The sequence below is a fragment of the Spermophilus citellus genome (genome assembly GCF_964194105.1).
Source record: "Spermophilus citellus genome assembly, chromosome: 1".
NCBI classification, from domain to species: Eukaryota; Metazoa; Chordata; class Mammalia; order Rodentia; family Sciuridae; genus Spermophilus; species Spermophilus citellus.
Genome location: NC_138182.1, coordinates 238758098 through 238772817, shown reverse-complemented (window position 1 = coordinate 238772817; position 14720 = coordinate 238758098). Strand labels below are relative to the sequence as shown.

At 33.4% G+C, this 14720-nt stretch overlaps 2 protein-coding genes across 2 annotated transcripts in view; one reads left to right on the top strand and one right to left on the bottom strand.

Moving 5' to 3' along the window:
* Positions 1–14720, top strand: part of ZSWIM6 (zinc finger SWIM-type containing 6) — a gene marked incomplete at its 3' end in the record, with an annotated part of 190587 nt that overhangs the window by 156028 nt on the left and 19839 nt on the right. Inside the window, exon 5 of the mRNA XM_081291106.1 lies at positions 10335–10514. Within this exon, the coding sequence (XP_081147232.1) occupies positions 10335–10514 (180 nt within the window). The remainder of the gene's footprint in view (positions 1–10334; positions 10515–14720) is intronic.
* LOC308647189 (U6 snRNA-associated Sm-like protein LSm5) lies at positions 5268–5569 on the bottom strand. The gene has a single exon (XM_081291163.1). The coding sequence runs from the start codon at positions 5520–5522 to the stop codon at positions 5334–5336; it is 189 nt and encodes a 62-aa protein (XP_081147289.1). The 5' UTR covers positions 5523–5569; the 3' UTR covers positions 5268–5333.

Genomic DNA, 14720 nt, shown 5'->3' with positions numbered 1-14720 from the left:
GCTTTTTAAAAATTTTTCTTATTCTACAAAATGAAAATTTTCTAATTAGATAACAGTGTAAACATGGAAGTCTAAAATGAATTTTATGTGTTTCCTTTTTCTCAGAGTCATAGAAATCATTTAAATTTCTAAGAATACTTAGGATCTTGCTTTTAAGAATCTCAGACAAATAGAGGGTTTTACTTCTCTGTTGTGGTGGTCTGGGGCTGGGGAATATAGCTCAGATGATTGTTGTGGTCTGAAGAGTTGTGAACCCCACTCCCACCCCCATCTCCACCCCATTTGTATGCTGAACCATTTACTTACTCCCAGTGTGATAGCATTAGAAGGTGAGGCCTCTGAGAAGTAATTTTGTCATGAGAATCCATGAATGGAATTAATCCCTCATGAAAGAGGCTTGAAGGCACTATCTATGAGGACCTGGACCTCAGTAGGCACTGAATCTGCTAGTGCCTTGATCTTGGACTTTCTAGCTCCAGAAACTGGGAGGAATAAAGTTTTGTTGTTTCTAAGCCACCCAGTTTATATTATTTTTGTTAAGCAGCTTGAATGGACTAAGAATCTTTAAAATAGAAATAGTAATTTTGACTATGGAGAATTAAACTGTTAATTTTAATAATGATTGTTTAATTTTTAAAAGTTGTGTAACTCTTACTATAATTTAAAATGTATACCATAAATACTTTTTACACAAATATATTTATTAAAATATTTTAATATAGTTTTGAGTTTGGACAAGTACATGTAATCATATAACCACCACTACAGTGAAGTCAGAGAAGATTCTCTCACCACCGCCCCCCATGCCCTAAGGTTGTCCCTTGGTGGTTAGCTTATACCTTTTCTCAATTTCTAGCAATTATTGATCTCTTCTCAGACCCTTCAGCTTTGTCTTTTCCAAAATATCCTGTAAGTTGAATAGTGAAGTAAGTGTGGGGCGGGGCGGTGGGGAGGTTGTACACATATGTGCACATAGAGCGTGTATGTGGATATTTCATAACCTCTGGATTTAGGCTTCCTTTGCTTATCATTATACATTTAAGATACTATGTATTTATCAGTGCTTTAGTTTTTTGTCACTTCAGAAGGATAATTTCTTGCATGAATGTATGAGTTTGAAGTCACCAACTGAAGGACATTACAAATTGTATTCAGCCGGGACTACAAATAAAACTGCTATAAACATTTTAGTGTAAGTGTGAATATAAGTTTTTTATTCTCTTGGGCAAATCTATAGGAGTTGTATTGCTGGGTCATATAGTAAATGTACTGTTTTCTAGAGTATGCAAATTTACACTCTCAGCAGTTTATAAGCATTCCGGTTGCTCCACATCCTCTCCAGTACTTGTTATCAGACTTATTTTTTTTCCTAATTGTAGCCATTAAAACATGGGTGTGATATTATCTCTTTGTGATTTTTAAAAATACCTTAATTTTTATTTGTTTTTTAAATTTTTTTATGTGGTGCCAGGGATTGAACCCTGTGCCACAACCCAAGCCCCAGTCTCTTGTGCGATTTTAATTTGATTTTCCTCATGGTTACACAATGCAAGCATGTTTTTGTCTGCAGTTTGCCATCTTATGTATCTTATTTGATGAAGTATCTTTCTAGACTTCTTTTCCCTTCTCAAAGAAAATTACCAAGTTTTCTGGAGCAGTTTTAGGTTCACAGAAAAATTGCATGGAGATTTTCTGTATACTAGTTACCCCCCTCAATTCATGGCCACCCCCATTATCACCCTCCCCCAACAGAGTGGTCCATTTGTGACAAATGATGAATCTACACTGACACATCATCATTATTACCCAGAATCCATAATTTACATTAGACTAACTATTGATACCGTGCTTTCAGTGGTTTTGGGGAAATGTATAATGACATGTCTATAATTATAGTATCCTACTGAGTAATTCACTGTCCTAAAAAAATCTATTCATCCTTTCTGTTCTCTAATGATAACTATGATTTTTTTTAAATACTGTCTCCATAGTTTTGCCTCTTCCAGTGTTGTATAGTTGGAATCATATAGTGTGGAACCTCTTCTTCGACTTAGTACTGGGCCTCCATGTCTTTTCATGGCTTAGGAGCTCATTTTGGGTTTTGCCCATTTTTATTGGTTCATTCATTTTTCTTAGTTTTGAGAAGGTTTTACTTTTTTTCTGGGTTGAAGTCCTTTGTCACATGTATGATTTCCAAGTATTTTCTACTAGTCTATAACTTGTCCTTTCATTCTGTTGTCTTTTGTTGAGCGAAAGTTTTTAATTTTGATGAAGTCCACTTCATCAGTTTTTTCATGGATAATGCTTTTAGTATTTTATCTACTACTTTTACCTACTGCAGGGTTATGAATATTTTTTAGCAGTTTTGTGGTTTTAAGTTTAGGTTTTAAGTTTAGGTCTCATTTTTTAGTTCATTTTTAAATAAGATAATGTCATACCAATTTAGATTCTTTAATTTTTCCCAACATGACTATCTAATTGTCCCAATTGTTAAAAAGACATATCTTATTTCCATTGAATTGATTTTCAACCTTGAATTAACAATATTTGTGTAGGTCTTTTCATAAATTTAATATTCTTTTGCATTGGTCTCTGTGCCCTCCTTTGGCTAATAGTGCACTGTTCTGATTACTGTAACAATCAAAATTTATAGGAAATCTCAAATTCAGGTACTCAGAGTCCAGCTTTGTCCTTCTTCAGAATTGTTTTGCTAATTCTATTTTTTTCATTGTGTATACAAACACTAGCTAGAGTTTGGATGAGGTTGTATTGAATATATAGATCAATTTGGGAATAATTGACATCTTAATGATATCGAGTTTTCCAATCCATGAATACAGTGACTTTCCATTTTTTAAAAAAGAATCTCTGATTTCTTTCATCAGTGTTTAACGGTTTTTAAGATAGAGATGCTGTACATGTTTTGTTAGAATTATAAGTCAAGTATTTTATGATTTTTGGTGCTAATATAAATGATACTTTTGGGGGGGGGGATACTTTTGTGGTTTCTGGTTGGTTCTATTTAGCATATATATCTGTAGGAGTTTTTGTTTTGTCTCTGAATTTGTATCATATGATCTTATTAACTTTCTTAATAGTTTTAGAAGTGTTTTTTTTGTAGGTAATGGTCTTTATGTACAAAGGCTTCTTCTTTCTATCCATTCCAACTGCCTTTAACCTCCTTTTCTTGTTTTATTGTCCTGGCTAGAACTTTTGGTGTGATGCTGAATAGAATTGGTAAGAACAGAGTTGTGGCATCAAAAATATACATTGGGAAAAAGATAACCTATTCAACAAATGTTGCTAAAGAAAACTGGAAATCCATATGTAGTAGAATGAAATTTAATCCTTATCATTTACCTTGCATAAAAATCAAATTAAATCAAAGATTTAGAAATTAGACCTCAAACCCAACATATACTAGAAGACAATGTAGACCCAGCACTCCAACATGACAGCTCAGGAACAGACTTCTTTAACAAGATTACTAAAGTGCAAGAAGTAAAATCAAGAATAAATAAATGGGATGGCATCAAACTTAAGAACTTCTTCACAGCAAAAGAAACAATAAAGAACGTGAAAAGAGAGACTAAAGAAAAGGAAAAAATTTTTGCCACCTGCACCTCAGATAGAGTGTTAATTTTCAGGATATATAAAGAACTCAAAAAACTTAGCACCAAAAAACCAAATAACCCAATCAATAAATAGGCAAAGGAAATAAACATCTCAGAAGAAGAAATACAAGTGATCAACAAATATATGAAAAAAAATGTTCAACTTCTCTATTAATTAGAAAATACAAATTGGAACTACACTGAGATATTATCTGACTCCTGTCAGAATGGAAGTTATCAAGAATACAGGTATATGTTGGCAAGGATGTGGGGAAAAAGGTACAATCATACATTGCTGGTGGGACTACAAATTGGTGCAACCACTCTGGAAAAAGCAGTATAGAGATTTTCCTCAAAAAACTAGGAATGGAACCACCATTTAGCCCAACTATACTACTATTCCTCAGTTTATATCCAACGGATTTAAAATTGGAATATTATAGTAAAACAGCCACATCAGTGTTTATAGGAGCTCAATTCACAATAGCTAAGTTATGCAACCAACCGAGGTGCCCTTCAACAAATGAATGGATAAAGAAATTATGCGCTCGTTCTCTCTCTCTCTCTCTCTCTCTCTCTTTCTCTCTCTCTCTTTGTACACACACACACACACACACACACACACACACACACACAATGGACTATTACTCAGCCATAAAGAAGAATGACTTTATGACATTTGTAAGTAAATGGAAGCCAATCCCAAAAAATTAAAGGGCCAATGTTTTCACTGTTATGTGGAAGCTAGCACACAATAAGGAGAAGATGGGGGAAGAATTAGATATTCAGTAGACTGGACAAAGGGGAAAGAGAAAAAGGAAAGGGGGATGGGAAAAGGGAAGACAGTGGAATGAATCTGAAATAATTTTCCAGTGTACTTATATGAATATACCATAGTGGATCCCACCATTAGGTACATCCATAAAAATGATATCCTAACTAGAATAAGATATACTCCATGCTTGTATATGGAAAAAAATTGTTCAACTTTTCTGTTAATTAGAGAAATGCAAATTGAAACTATAAACTCAGTGACATCTATATAATAATATCAAAATGAATTCTACTACTGTGATGTATAACTAAAAAAAGCCACCACCCACCCAAAAACAACAACATCAACAACTTAAAAAAATAAAAAGTGGCCTTTTTTTTGGGGGGGGGGTTGTTTTGATATTAAAGGAAAAGCATTTCATCTTTTGGCATTATGATGCTAACTGTGAGGATTTTTGCAGATGTCCTTTATTCTTGTCTATACTTTTTGTTCTTTTGTTTGCTGAGAGCTTTTATTTATCATGAAAGAATAAGGAACTTTTCCTGCATTTGTTGACATGATTATATGTTTTCTTCTTTAATCTGTTAATGTGGTGAATTACACAAATTGATTTTTGATGTTGAACCAGCCCTGCATTCTTGGGATAAACCCTGTGTGTTTATGGTTTTGCCTTTTTGATAGTGCTTTATTTAATGTGCTAACATCTCTTTTTTTCTTCTAACCAAAACACCTTTATTTTTCAGTCTTCAAAAAACAAACTCATTTCTTCTTTTTCCAAGATAATCATGATTAACTTAGAAAAATGGTCATACAGTGCATCTTCAAAGCATTTCCCTTTAATGGGAAAATTGGCTTTAGATAATCTAAACATTAGACTATTAAAAAATCTATTTTGTTGCCATTATAAAACAAAATGGGATCTATCATAAGTCAAGGAAATTTGTTCACACTTCTGGTCCTTCTCCATCAGGAACCAGCATTGTTATATTATATCTGTATAGCAAAATCTGATCTAATTTAGTTATCCTCCTTCCTTCTGGTGTGATTGCAAACTCAGTGACATCTGCCAGCACCATATTGACAAAGTCATCAAATTCTAGAAGTGTTCCAACAATTTCGTTATCACTCTTCATCACAATGTAAATTTTTGATCCTATATACTTGTCCACAAGCTCTAGCGGTTGCATTTTTAGCTGCCATGGCTAAACAGGAAGTGGCCAGCCAACATGCTAACATCTTGTTGAGGAATTTTACTTCTGTGTTTACCAGGGATAATTCTTTGCAGTTGGTAATGTTTTTTGTCTGATTTTAATATCAGGGTAATGCTGGTCCCATTTCTGTGTAGAATTGGTGTTATTTTTGAAATACTAAGGAAACTTTTCCAAGGAGGCATCTGGACCTGCATTATTAGAGATTTTTCAACTGCAAATTTAATTTCTTTAATAAATTTATGACCATTCAGGTTATTAGTTCTTTATGTGAGTAAGCTTTAATACTTTATTATTTGCAGGAAATTTTTCCATTTTGTAGAATTTATGTGGGCATAAAGTTGTTCAAAATTATTTCCTTATGACTCTTGAAGAGTATCTTAAATTATATGTGTAATTATATTATAAATTTTATAATACCGCTAGTATCTGTAATTGTGTGCCCTCTTTAATTTCTGATACTGATAGTTGTGGCTTCTTGCAGTTAGCCTGGTTAGCTTTGTTGATTTCATTGATCTTTTTTAAAAGAAGCATCTTTGAGTTTTGTTGATTCCCACCCCCTCCCTTTCCTGTTTTCAGTTACATTGATTTCTGAAGCTGTTTTCTTTCTTTGCCTTTAGTTTCTCTTTCTTTTTTTCATTTTAAGGTGGATATTTAGATTATTGATATGAATTTTTTCTAAAGTAAGCATCTGCTGCTATAAATTTCCATCTAAAGACATTTTTAGCCACATGCTACAAATTTTAATACACTTATTTCATCTTCATTCAGGCATAAAATATGTTTTTTTTCTCTTGTGACTGAATTTTTTTAAATTTATTTTTTTAACTTTAGGTGGACACAATATTTTTATTTTATTTTTATGTGGTGCTGAGGATCGAACCCAGTGCCTCACTCATGCCAGGCGAGAGCGCTACTACTTGAGCCATACCCCCAGCCCTGTGACTGACTTTTACTTTGAGTGAAAGTGTGTTGTTTAATTTACAGACATTTGGGGATTTCCCAAAGTTCCCTGTTAACTGATTTCTAGGTTATTTCTATTATGTCAGAGAATGTACTTTATATAATTTCAACTCTTATAAATTGTCAGTTTGTTTTATGGCCTTAGAATATAGATGCTCTTGATAATTGTGCATTTTAAGAGTAAGTTTTTGTTAATGTTAGGTGCAGTATCCTATAAATAACAGTTTGGTATAGTTGATTGATAGTGTTGTTCAGGTATTCTCTTAATTTTCTTTCTGCTTGTTTTGTCAGTTATTGGTTTTCTTAGAGTTTACCCATCCTGAGGTTGACTAAGCCTCTTGGATCTATAAGTTGAAGTCTCCAAATATAATTGTAGATTTGTCTATTTCAATTCCATTTGTTTTTGCTTTCTGTATTTTTAAGTCTTATTGAGTGCCCTATGCTTATTTAGGATTGTACATCTTTTTGGAGAACTTTTTATCGTTATGTAATGTGCCACTTGATTTGATACTAACATAGTCACTCCATCTTTATTTTGATAGTGTTTTGTGGTGTATCTTTTTTCATCCTTTCAGTTTGTCATTATATTCACAGTGAGTTTCTTACACAAGCACAGAGTTGGTTCTTGGTTTTTAATCTGATTTAACTGTTGTTTTTAATTGGTATGTTTAGAACACTTGTATAAAATTATTGATATAGCTGAATTTAGGTCTCACATTTAAATTTTCCTTTCTGTTTATTCCCTTGGTGTTTCTTGGTTTCCTTTGTGGCCTTTTTAAAGATTATTTGAATCTAAGTATTTTAAATTAATTTTGATTTAATTTAACTTCTGTTGTACTTTTTGTTTTATCTGCTGATATCCTTTTTTATGGTATTATAGTAAATATACTAAGTTTTAACAGTCTACTTTGAATAAATATTTTGCCACATCAAGAGGAATGTAGAATCTAACAATTGTGTAAATCACTGTACTCTCTCTTTTATGTTATAGTTATGAGTATTACATATCCATGCATTTAAACTCTGTAAGACAGTGTTTATATTTTTGCTTTCAACAGTCATGCTTATTTTCAAAACTTAGAAAGGCATAAATAGTATATGTATTCAGATATTTATCATTTCTGTTACTTTTTTTTATTCCTGAAATTGTTTCTGTTTGCTGTAATTTCTCTGTAGTCTGAATAATTTTATTTAGAACTTTCTCTAGAATAGGTCTTTACCAACAAATACTTTGTTTTCCCTAATTTAAGAATGCCTATATTTCATTATCATTCCTGAGTGATATTTTTGCTGGTTATAGAATTCTGAGTTGACACCAGTTTCTTTTAGCACTTTAAATGTAGTGTCCTATTGTATTCTGTCTTCTGTGAGTGGTGGTAAGAAATTTGCAAGTATTTGAAGATTTGTTCTATATTAGGTATTTTGTTTTTCTCTGTTTTCAAGGGGTTTTTTTCCCCCCCTGTTGTCTTTGCTTTCCAGTGTGACTTGATTATGTGGTCTGTTTGGGCATGGTTTTCTTAAGAGTTTATCCTTCCTGAGGTTGACTAAGCCTCTTGGATCTATAAGTTCAAATTATTCTTCTGATTTGAGAAGTTTTTCAGTAATTATTTCTTCCAGAGTTTTCTGTCTGTCCTATGGACACCTAGTAATACAAACATTAATAAACCTTTTGCTCTTTTCAGTTTTGAACAGAGGAGATAATTTCTGTCTTGAAGTTCACTAACATTTCCCTCTGTCATCTTCTTGTGCTATTAACCCCCCTTGGTATTTTTTTTTTAATTTTTTTTTTCACTTCTAAAATTTCTGTTCAGGTCTATTTTATAGATTGTATTTCACTTCTGATAATTACTTTTATAATTTTTTAAATAATGTACCTTTATCTCATTGAAGAGTTTAGTGATCACTATAAATTGTGTGGGCTGATAATTCTAACATCGTGTTTATCTTGCTTGGAATCTGTTGGTTTTTTTTTTTCTTCCCTTAAGACTTGGTCACATTTTCCTATTTCTTTGTAAACTTAATAATTTTAAATCATGAATATTTTTATTTTTGTATTGTGGAGTCTGGGTTCTATTAAAATCCTCTGGAGATTAAAATACTTTTTTTTTTTAAGCAAGCAAATCAATCACAATAGGTTTAGATCATACCTTGTTTCCCTTCCTTCAGGTGATGATACTAATGTCTGTTAGTTTTCAGAGCTTTGGCTGTGCTACTGTGCTGCCTTCATTCTGTCTCATGCACATGAGATGTGACCAGGACTTAAAAGATTCCCCCTCCCTTCTCCTGAACTGAGGGTCTCTTTTTCAGTTCTTATACCAGGAAAATAAAGTTTTTCTCAAGGTTTTGCTGCATGAGCCCTCTACAGAGTTTCCTAATGAGGTTAATCTGTTGTCAAAACCAGGGGAAATATAGTAATGGGAAATCACAGCCATATGGGTTACTTCTTCAAGTTTTATTTTCCCTCTCAATCTGCTTCCTTGTGTTTACTTCTCAGAGTCCTCAGGTTATTGTTCTTTGTATTTTGTTCAGAGTTTTATTAGTTGCAATCATTGGCAGAGGTGGTGGGCATAATCCATCTTAATTGACTGTGTTTTTTTTAAATTGGCATTTAAAATATAGAAATATAGATTTTAAATATCTGTGGCTTAGGTTATGGTTTTTTAAAATTTTTATGTTGGTAAAATTTACTTCATACTTAAGATAATCCAATGCTATAAATATGAAAGAATGTAAAGAATCTCTTTTGGACAAATCAAGCATAAACATTGATCATTTCTGTCTCCATTATTCAGGTGGCTAACAGAAAACTGATTAAAACACACAGTGACATGCACACATACCTTTTCAAAGAGAAAGTGTTATGAATGTACTGCTATCATGTTTTAAAAGTAATAAACTTGAACTTTTAAAATTTATAAAATACTTGCTTGAATTAACTACCTTTGAAGAATGTAGAACATGAGTTGTCCCTTTACTTTAAATTCATTATTGATTTTCCTTTGAAAGATTAGTGAACTTTTGGTTAGTATTTATTTAATTTATACAAAAAACTACATTTAGTGATTTTATTTATGTAAAGATTGGTTCTTGGTTTAATTGTTTAAGGACTTGTTTAAATGAATTTTAGTTTTAAAAGATATTTTACTGTTTTTTTTTTACCCAAACTATTTGTACTGTTGTTATATATCATATATGGTGTATGTATTATACGCACCACAATTAGTATCTTTGTTTGTTTCCATATTAGTGTTCATATAAGCATATACACATATATATATATACCAATTGATAAACATAATAAAGTTTGAAATTCCTGTAGGGAGACTGGGAAATTATTTTTGTGTCCATTGCATGACATTATTTTATTGTAAACAAATTATCTTAGAAAGTTGCCATTTCATGAAGAACCATGAAATGGTATATTGTAGCATCCAAGTATAGAATCTTTTGTAAACTAAATCTTAGGATTCTGTATATTACTGACTTTTCCCCTAAGATGTCACAGAAGTAGGAAGATGATTACAATTGTCATTTGTGAAATATATTTCCTCTTTATGTTTAACAGAATTTGGATCCTAGGTTCAGAGTTGGGACCTATTGTCCTCCCCCTGTTTAACTCTATATTATATTTGTGGCTTGCTTTAGGAGAACTGAGTTATAACAGTGGCAAACTTGCATTTATCTTGAAGTGATTTAAAATTTATCTTTAGCTGTTACATAAGAATTGGAGATTTTTATCATTTTTAAAAAATTACTTTTTCTACCTTAAATTAGGTGCTCTGTGGATGTGTATAGTTTTAAATCCCCACTGCAAGTTGGAGCAGAAAGCGAGTTGGCTAAAACAGCTGAAAAAGTGGAACAGTGTTGATGTCTGTCCATGGGAAGATGGAAATCATGGCAGCGAATTACCCAACTTAACTAATGCTCTGCCTCAGGGTGCAAATGCCAACCAAGGTGAGTCTACAGTAATGTTTCGCTCAGTTTTTAGGTACTTCACTGTATATGTGTGTTTATAAGGATAACACACTATATTTAGGGAACTGATTTTACCCACTTCAGAGCTTATTGTAACTCAAGGACTTAATATATTTTGACTGTGAATGTGTGTGTTTTAATTTTCCCTGAGATCTCTGTATGCTTTTTAAAAGATTCTCAGAATACAGATATATGTAATATTTACACATATCAGTATGTGTTAAAATGGGCCATTAATTATTTAGTTTGAATTTTCTTTAATTAAAAAAAACTACAGAGTAGAATGGTATTAGATTACTTTGTAAAACAAATTATTGAGATGCTTGAGAAGCTGTATGTTTTATCCCAATTCATACTTGTCCTACTGTGTAATATGTTAAAATTCTTCATTTTAGAAAGTAGCATGGAAGCATTTTATGACTGGACTGAGGGGCCTGGAATGCTTTGGGCATTTGAACTGGGAAACTTATTTACTGAGAAGTGTCTAGTATACTTATCTCCGTCTTCTAAGGCTAACTGTGCCCTCCAATCTGTGGAACAACCGAAAATGCCCCCAGATGTTTCAGAAGAACCTGTCTCTCGTTTCTATCCTGCTTTTTCAGCCAATCTCTTTCTATTGAATTGATCCATTTAGCTTAAGTCCCTCTTCATCAAAACAACAACAACAACAACAAAATCTTCCTTGGCCTCATTTTTCTATCTAGCTACTATAGGGTTTTCTGTTTTCAGAACCAGATTCTTAGCTAGCTAATAACTCTTGAAAATACAGATTTCATTCGCTAATTTATACCACTACTTTTGCATGATTTTGTGTCTTTTTTGGAGAAAAGTTCAAAGACCTTAAAGTCATTACAGAAGCAAGTTGGGATTAAATTACATTAGGAGAATCTAGAATCAAAACTATCCTCTGTGTGCTGGTTTTATAAGTAGTTGGTACTACTAAAAAGAAAGAGTTTGGCAATGTGCTGAGTTCAAATGAGGTATTACCAGTGTTTTTAGTCTTTACAAAGAAAGAAAATGGTATGTATTACTCTCTAGAGACTTGTCCAATCAAAAAGAAGTCTTAGGACTTGATTGTCTAGCTCTGTCAGCTTTGTGTATGGATATTTGCCTTGAATTCAGTATTTGAAATACATTTTGTCTTTATTGCTCATGATGATTTTATTTCATAACTTCAAAGAAAATAAAAGTACCCTTTAGGCCCCCATTTTTTTTTCCAGACACTCAGAATTTTCAAGTTTGGCTGTGCAATATTTATTCTGTTGGTCGCTAGGAAAGGATATACTGACACCTCACAGGCAATCTTTTTTTTTTTTTTTTTTTTTTTTTTTTTAATTCTTTTGGTACTAGGGATTGAACTCAGGGGCACTCAACCATGGAGCCACATCCTCAGTCTTATTTTGTATTTTATTTAGATACAGCATCTTACTGAGTTGCTTAGTGCCTCGCTTTTGTTGAGGCTGCCTTTGAGCTTGTGATCCTCCTGCCTCAGCCTCCGGAGCCACTGGGATTACAGGCGTGTACCACCACACCCAGCCTCACAGGCAATCTTGATTTCTTTCTGTTTTCATATTTGGATTCTCTATGTTTCACTTCCTGCTTTTAGGGGACTGCCATTCTGATATTTTATACTTTACTTTTTACTCTCCATTTATTATGTTACTCTTGGTTAAACATGAATATTCCATAGGCTTTAGAAAATGGTAAGAAGTGATTCAGCCTCCTCATACCACAGTTCATTTCATTTACAGTTTGGCTTAAGAGGTCCTGGTTTCATAGCTGTTTTACCTGAAGGCACCAGAGCACCTGTTCTCAGGAGAATGCCCACACCCTCCTGATTGACTGTCAGAAGAAGCTGGGGCTCATATCTGCAGTACCTCAGTGCTTTCTTCCCTAGGAGAGAGTTGACAGTGGCCAACAGAACCCAGCAGCTGTGCCATTCCACCTGGACTGAATGTGCCTATGGCACAGGCCATGGCAGGATTTGATGTATTTACACATTAAAGTGACTATGTATAGTGCTTAGAAGGCAATCCTCTTATGAGGTCCTTTGTTAGAATTCATGAAAAATAAGATTAGAATCTATATTTTGAAAGAGTGTTTTTAAAAAATATACTAGAATAACAGCCAGTGTCTTATTTTTAATTGTTTTGGTAAAAAACTTAAGACTTTTTCCCTTTTACTGTTCTAAATTTCCCAAGTTTAATGTTAATTAGGTAGTCTGTTTCTTTTTTTTTTTCAGTCTTAACTATAGTAACTGAATAACCAGAGAGACATCCAAGGTTTTAAAAAAGTGGCCACAATTTTGACACCTAATCAAATCAGATTTTCAGTTTCACATCTTTTTAACCATTGTATATGTATAGAATCAATTCTTATGCATTGCCATGTTATGACAGAACTTTATAGCCTTCATTTTCTTTTAAATATCATTTTATGAGAATTGAGCCTTTTTTGTTACTATTTGTTTTATTGTTCATCTAGAGGTTATCCATGTTAAATGCCTGGTGTGTGTCCTCTACATTTCTCTGTGTTCCCACAGTCACATATAAATAGGTGAACAGTCATGTTTTTTTTTTAATTTTTCTAATGAAATTAGCCCCTACAGCTTGCTTTTACTAATAGTACAACAGATTGTGAGCTCTTGTTCTTTTAATAAATGCGTAATACTAAGTTGCTCTTAAAGTTTCTTTTTAGTTTTAAATTCTATTTCTGTAATTTGAGCTAAACAAATTAACTGAAACAAGAGGTTATGGAACCAGTGTCATCCTGGGTACAGACATATTCATTCTGCTCAGCAAAAAATCAAAAACAAAACAAAAAACCCTAATAGGTTCAATAATGCAGGATGCACTGTTCTACTCTTCCAATCTCTCTCTCTCTCTCTCTCTCTCTCTCTCTCTCTCTCTATATATATATATATATATATATATATATATATATATATATATATAATTCAACTGCCAGCAAGGAACCTAGGTAGGGGCCATTGTAGGTGATATGTGATTTTTTTATGCTTCTTAAATTATCTGTATTCCACATGTTTTGATATGTCTGCCATTCAGGTACAGATATCTAACTTGCCCCGAGATCAAGCTGAAGTAATGTCTCTGTTAAGGACTTTTCAAGAGCCTTTCTGAATAGTTGAATTAGCTGAATTTGTAGTAAGGATATCTGTGGTTTGATCTTGCCACCACCTGGCCGAGTGACTTTGGCACTCACTTTACTTCCCTTGCTCTGGTCAGTTCTCCCAACAGAATAGAGAGACTGGACTAAAAAAGTGCTCCAGGAGCCATTCTTCTTAGCTTAGTTGTTCTTTGATTTTTTTATGTTTTCGCTTTGTCTGAGCTCACATAAAGGTCTAGGGAGAGGAAGATGAAACCTTATCATAAGGAAATTCCATATTTTGCTTATACTTGAGTCTCAGAACATTTGAGCTAAGTTAAGTAAACATGAATAAAAATAATTTGTTACCCTGATTTTCGTATGAGGTTTGCTAGGGTTTGTGAACCATTGATGGTAAGTTTGGAGTGGGGACCCAAGAGATGGGAGAGTAGGTAGAATTTTTAGGAATTAAATATCCCATGAGCTGAGGTGAGAGTATCCTTTATTCCCCAAACATTTCTTTTCTTCGTCAGGTCCTGAAACTTGAACCCTCTTCGGAGTGTATGCTTCTGCTCTTTTGTGATGCCCCGGCATACACTATGCTGGGGACATCACACCAGTCATGGAACCTGTCCAGGAGTCAGGAGGCAGCCTGTAGGGGCAAGGTAAGTGCGCTGGTTTGTTTTGTAGCTATGTTGTGTGGCTTTGTGAAATGTTAAATATATGCATTTATGCCCTTTGGGATATAAAGTGGCATTTAATCATTATATCCCGAGAAGCATAATAGTTTTAATTGTGCAAAACCGCACAATATAGTTAAAAAATATAACCAAAAGCACAACCCTTATGCGTATTTTTAAAGGCTGAATGAATCTTCCTGAAAGGTTCCATGGCTGGTGTCACATCTCTTGCATAGTGTTTGTGAGAGCTGTTGATCCCATCAGGGGCAGCCCACCACAGCACCTCAGAAGTGGGGAGCAGTGAGTTTTCACATGATTTTTGTACCGAGTGCCTCTTTTAAGTGTATTTGGCATGGAAAGTAGACTTGACAGTTCTTTTTGCAGGATGCCTTTAACCTTA

What these genes read in the sequence shown, in the direction of transcription:
- LOC308647189 (XM_081291163.1), bottom strand. Translation starts at nt 5,522, where the DNA reads ATGAAGAGTGATAACGAAATTGTTGGAACACTTCTAGAATTTGATGAC.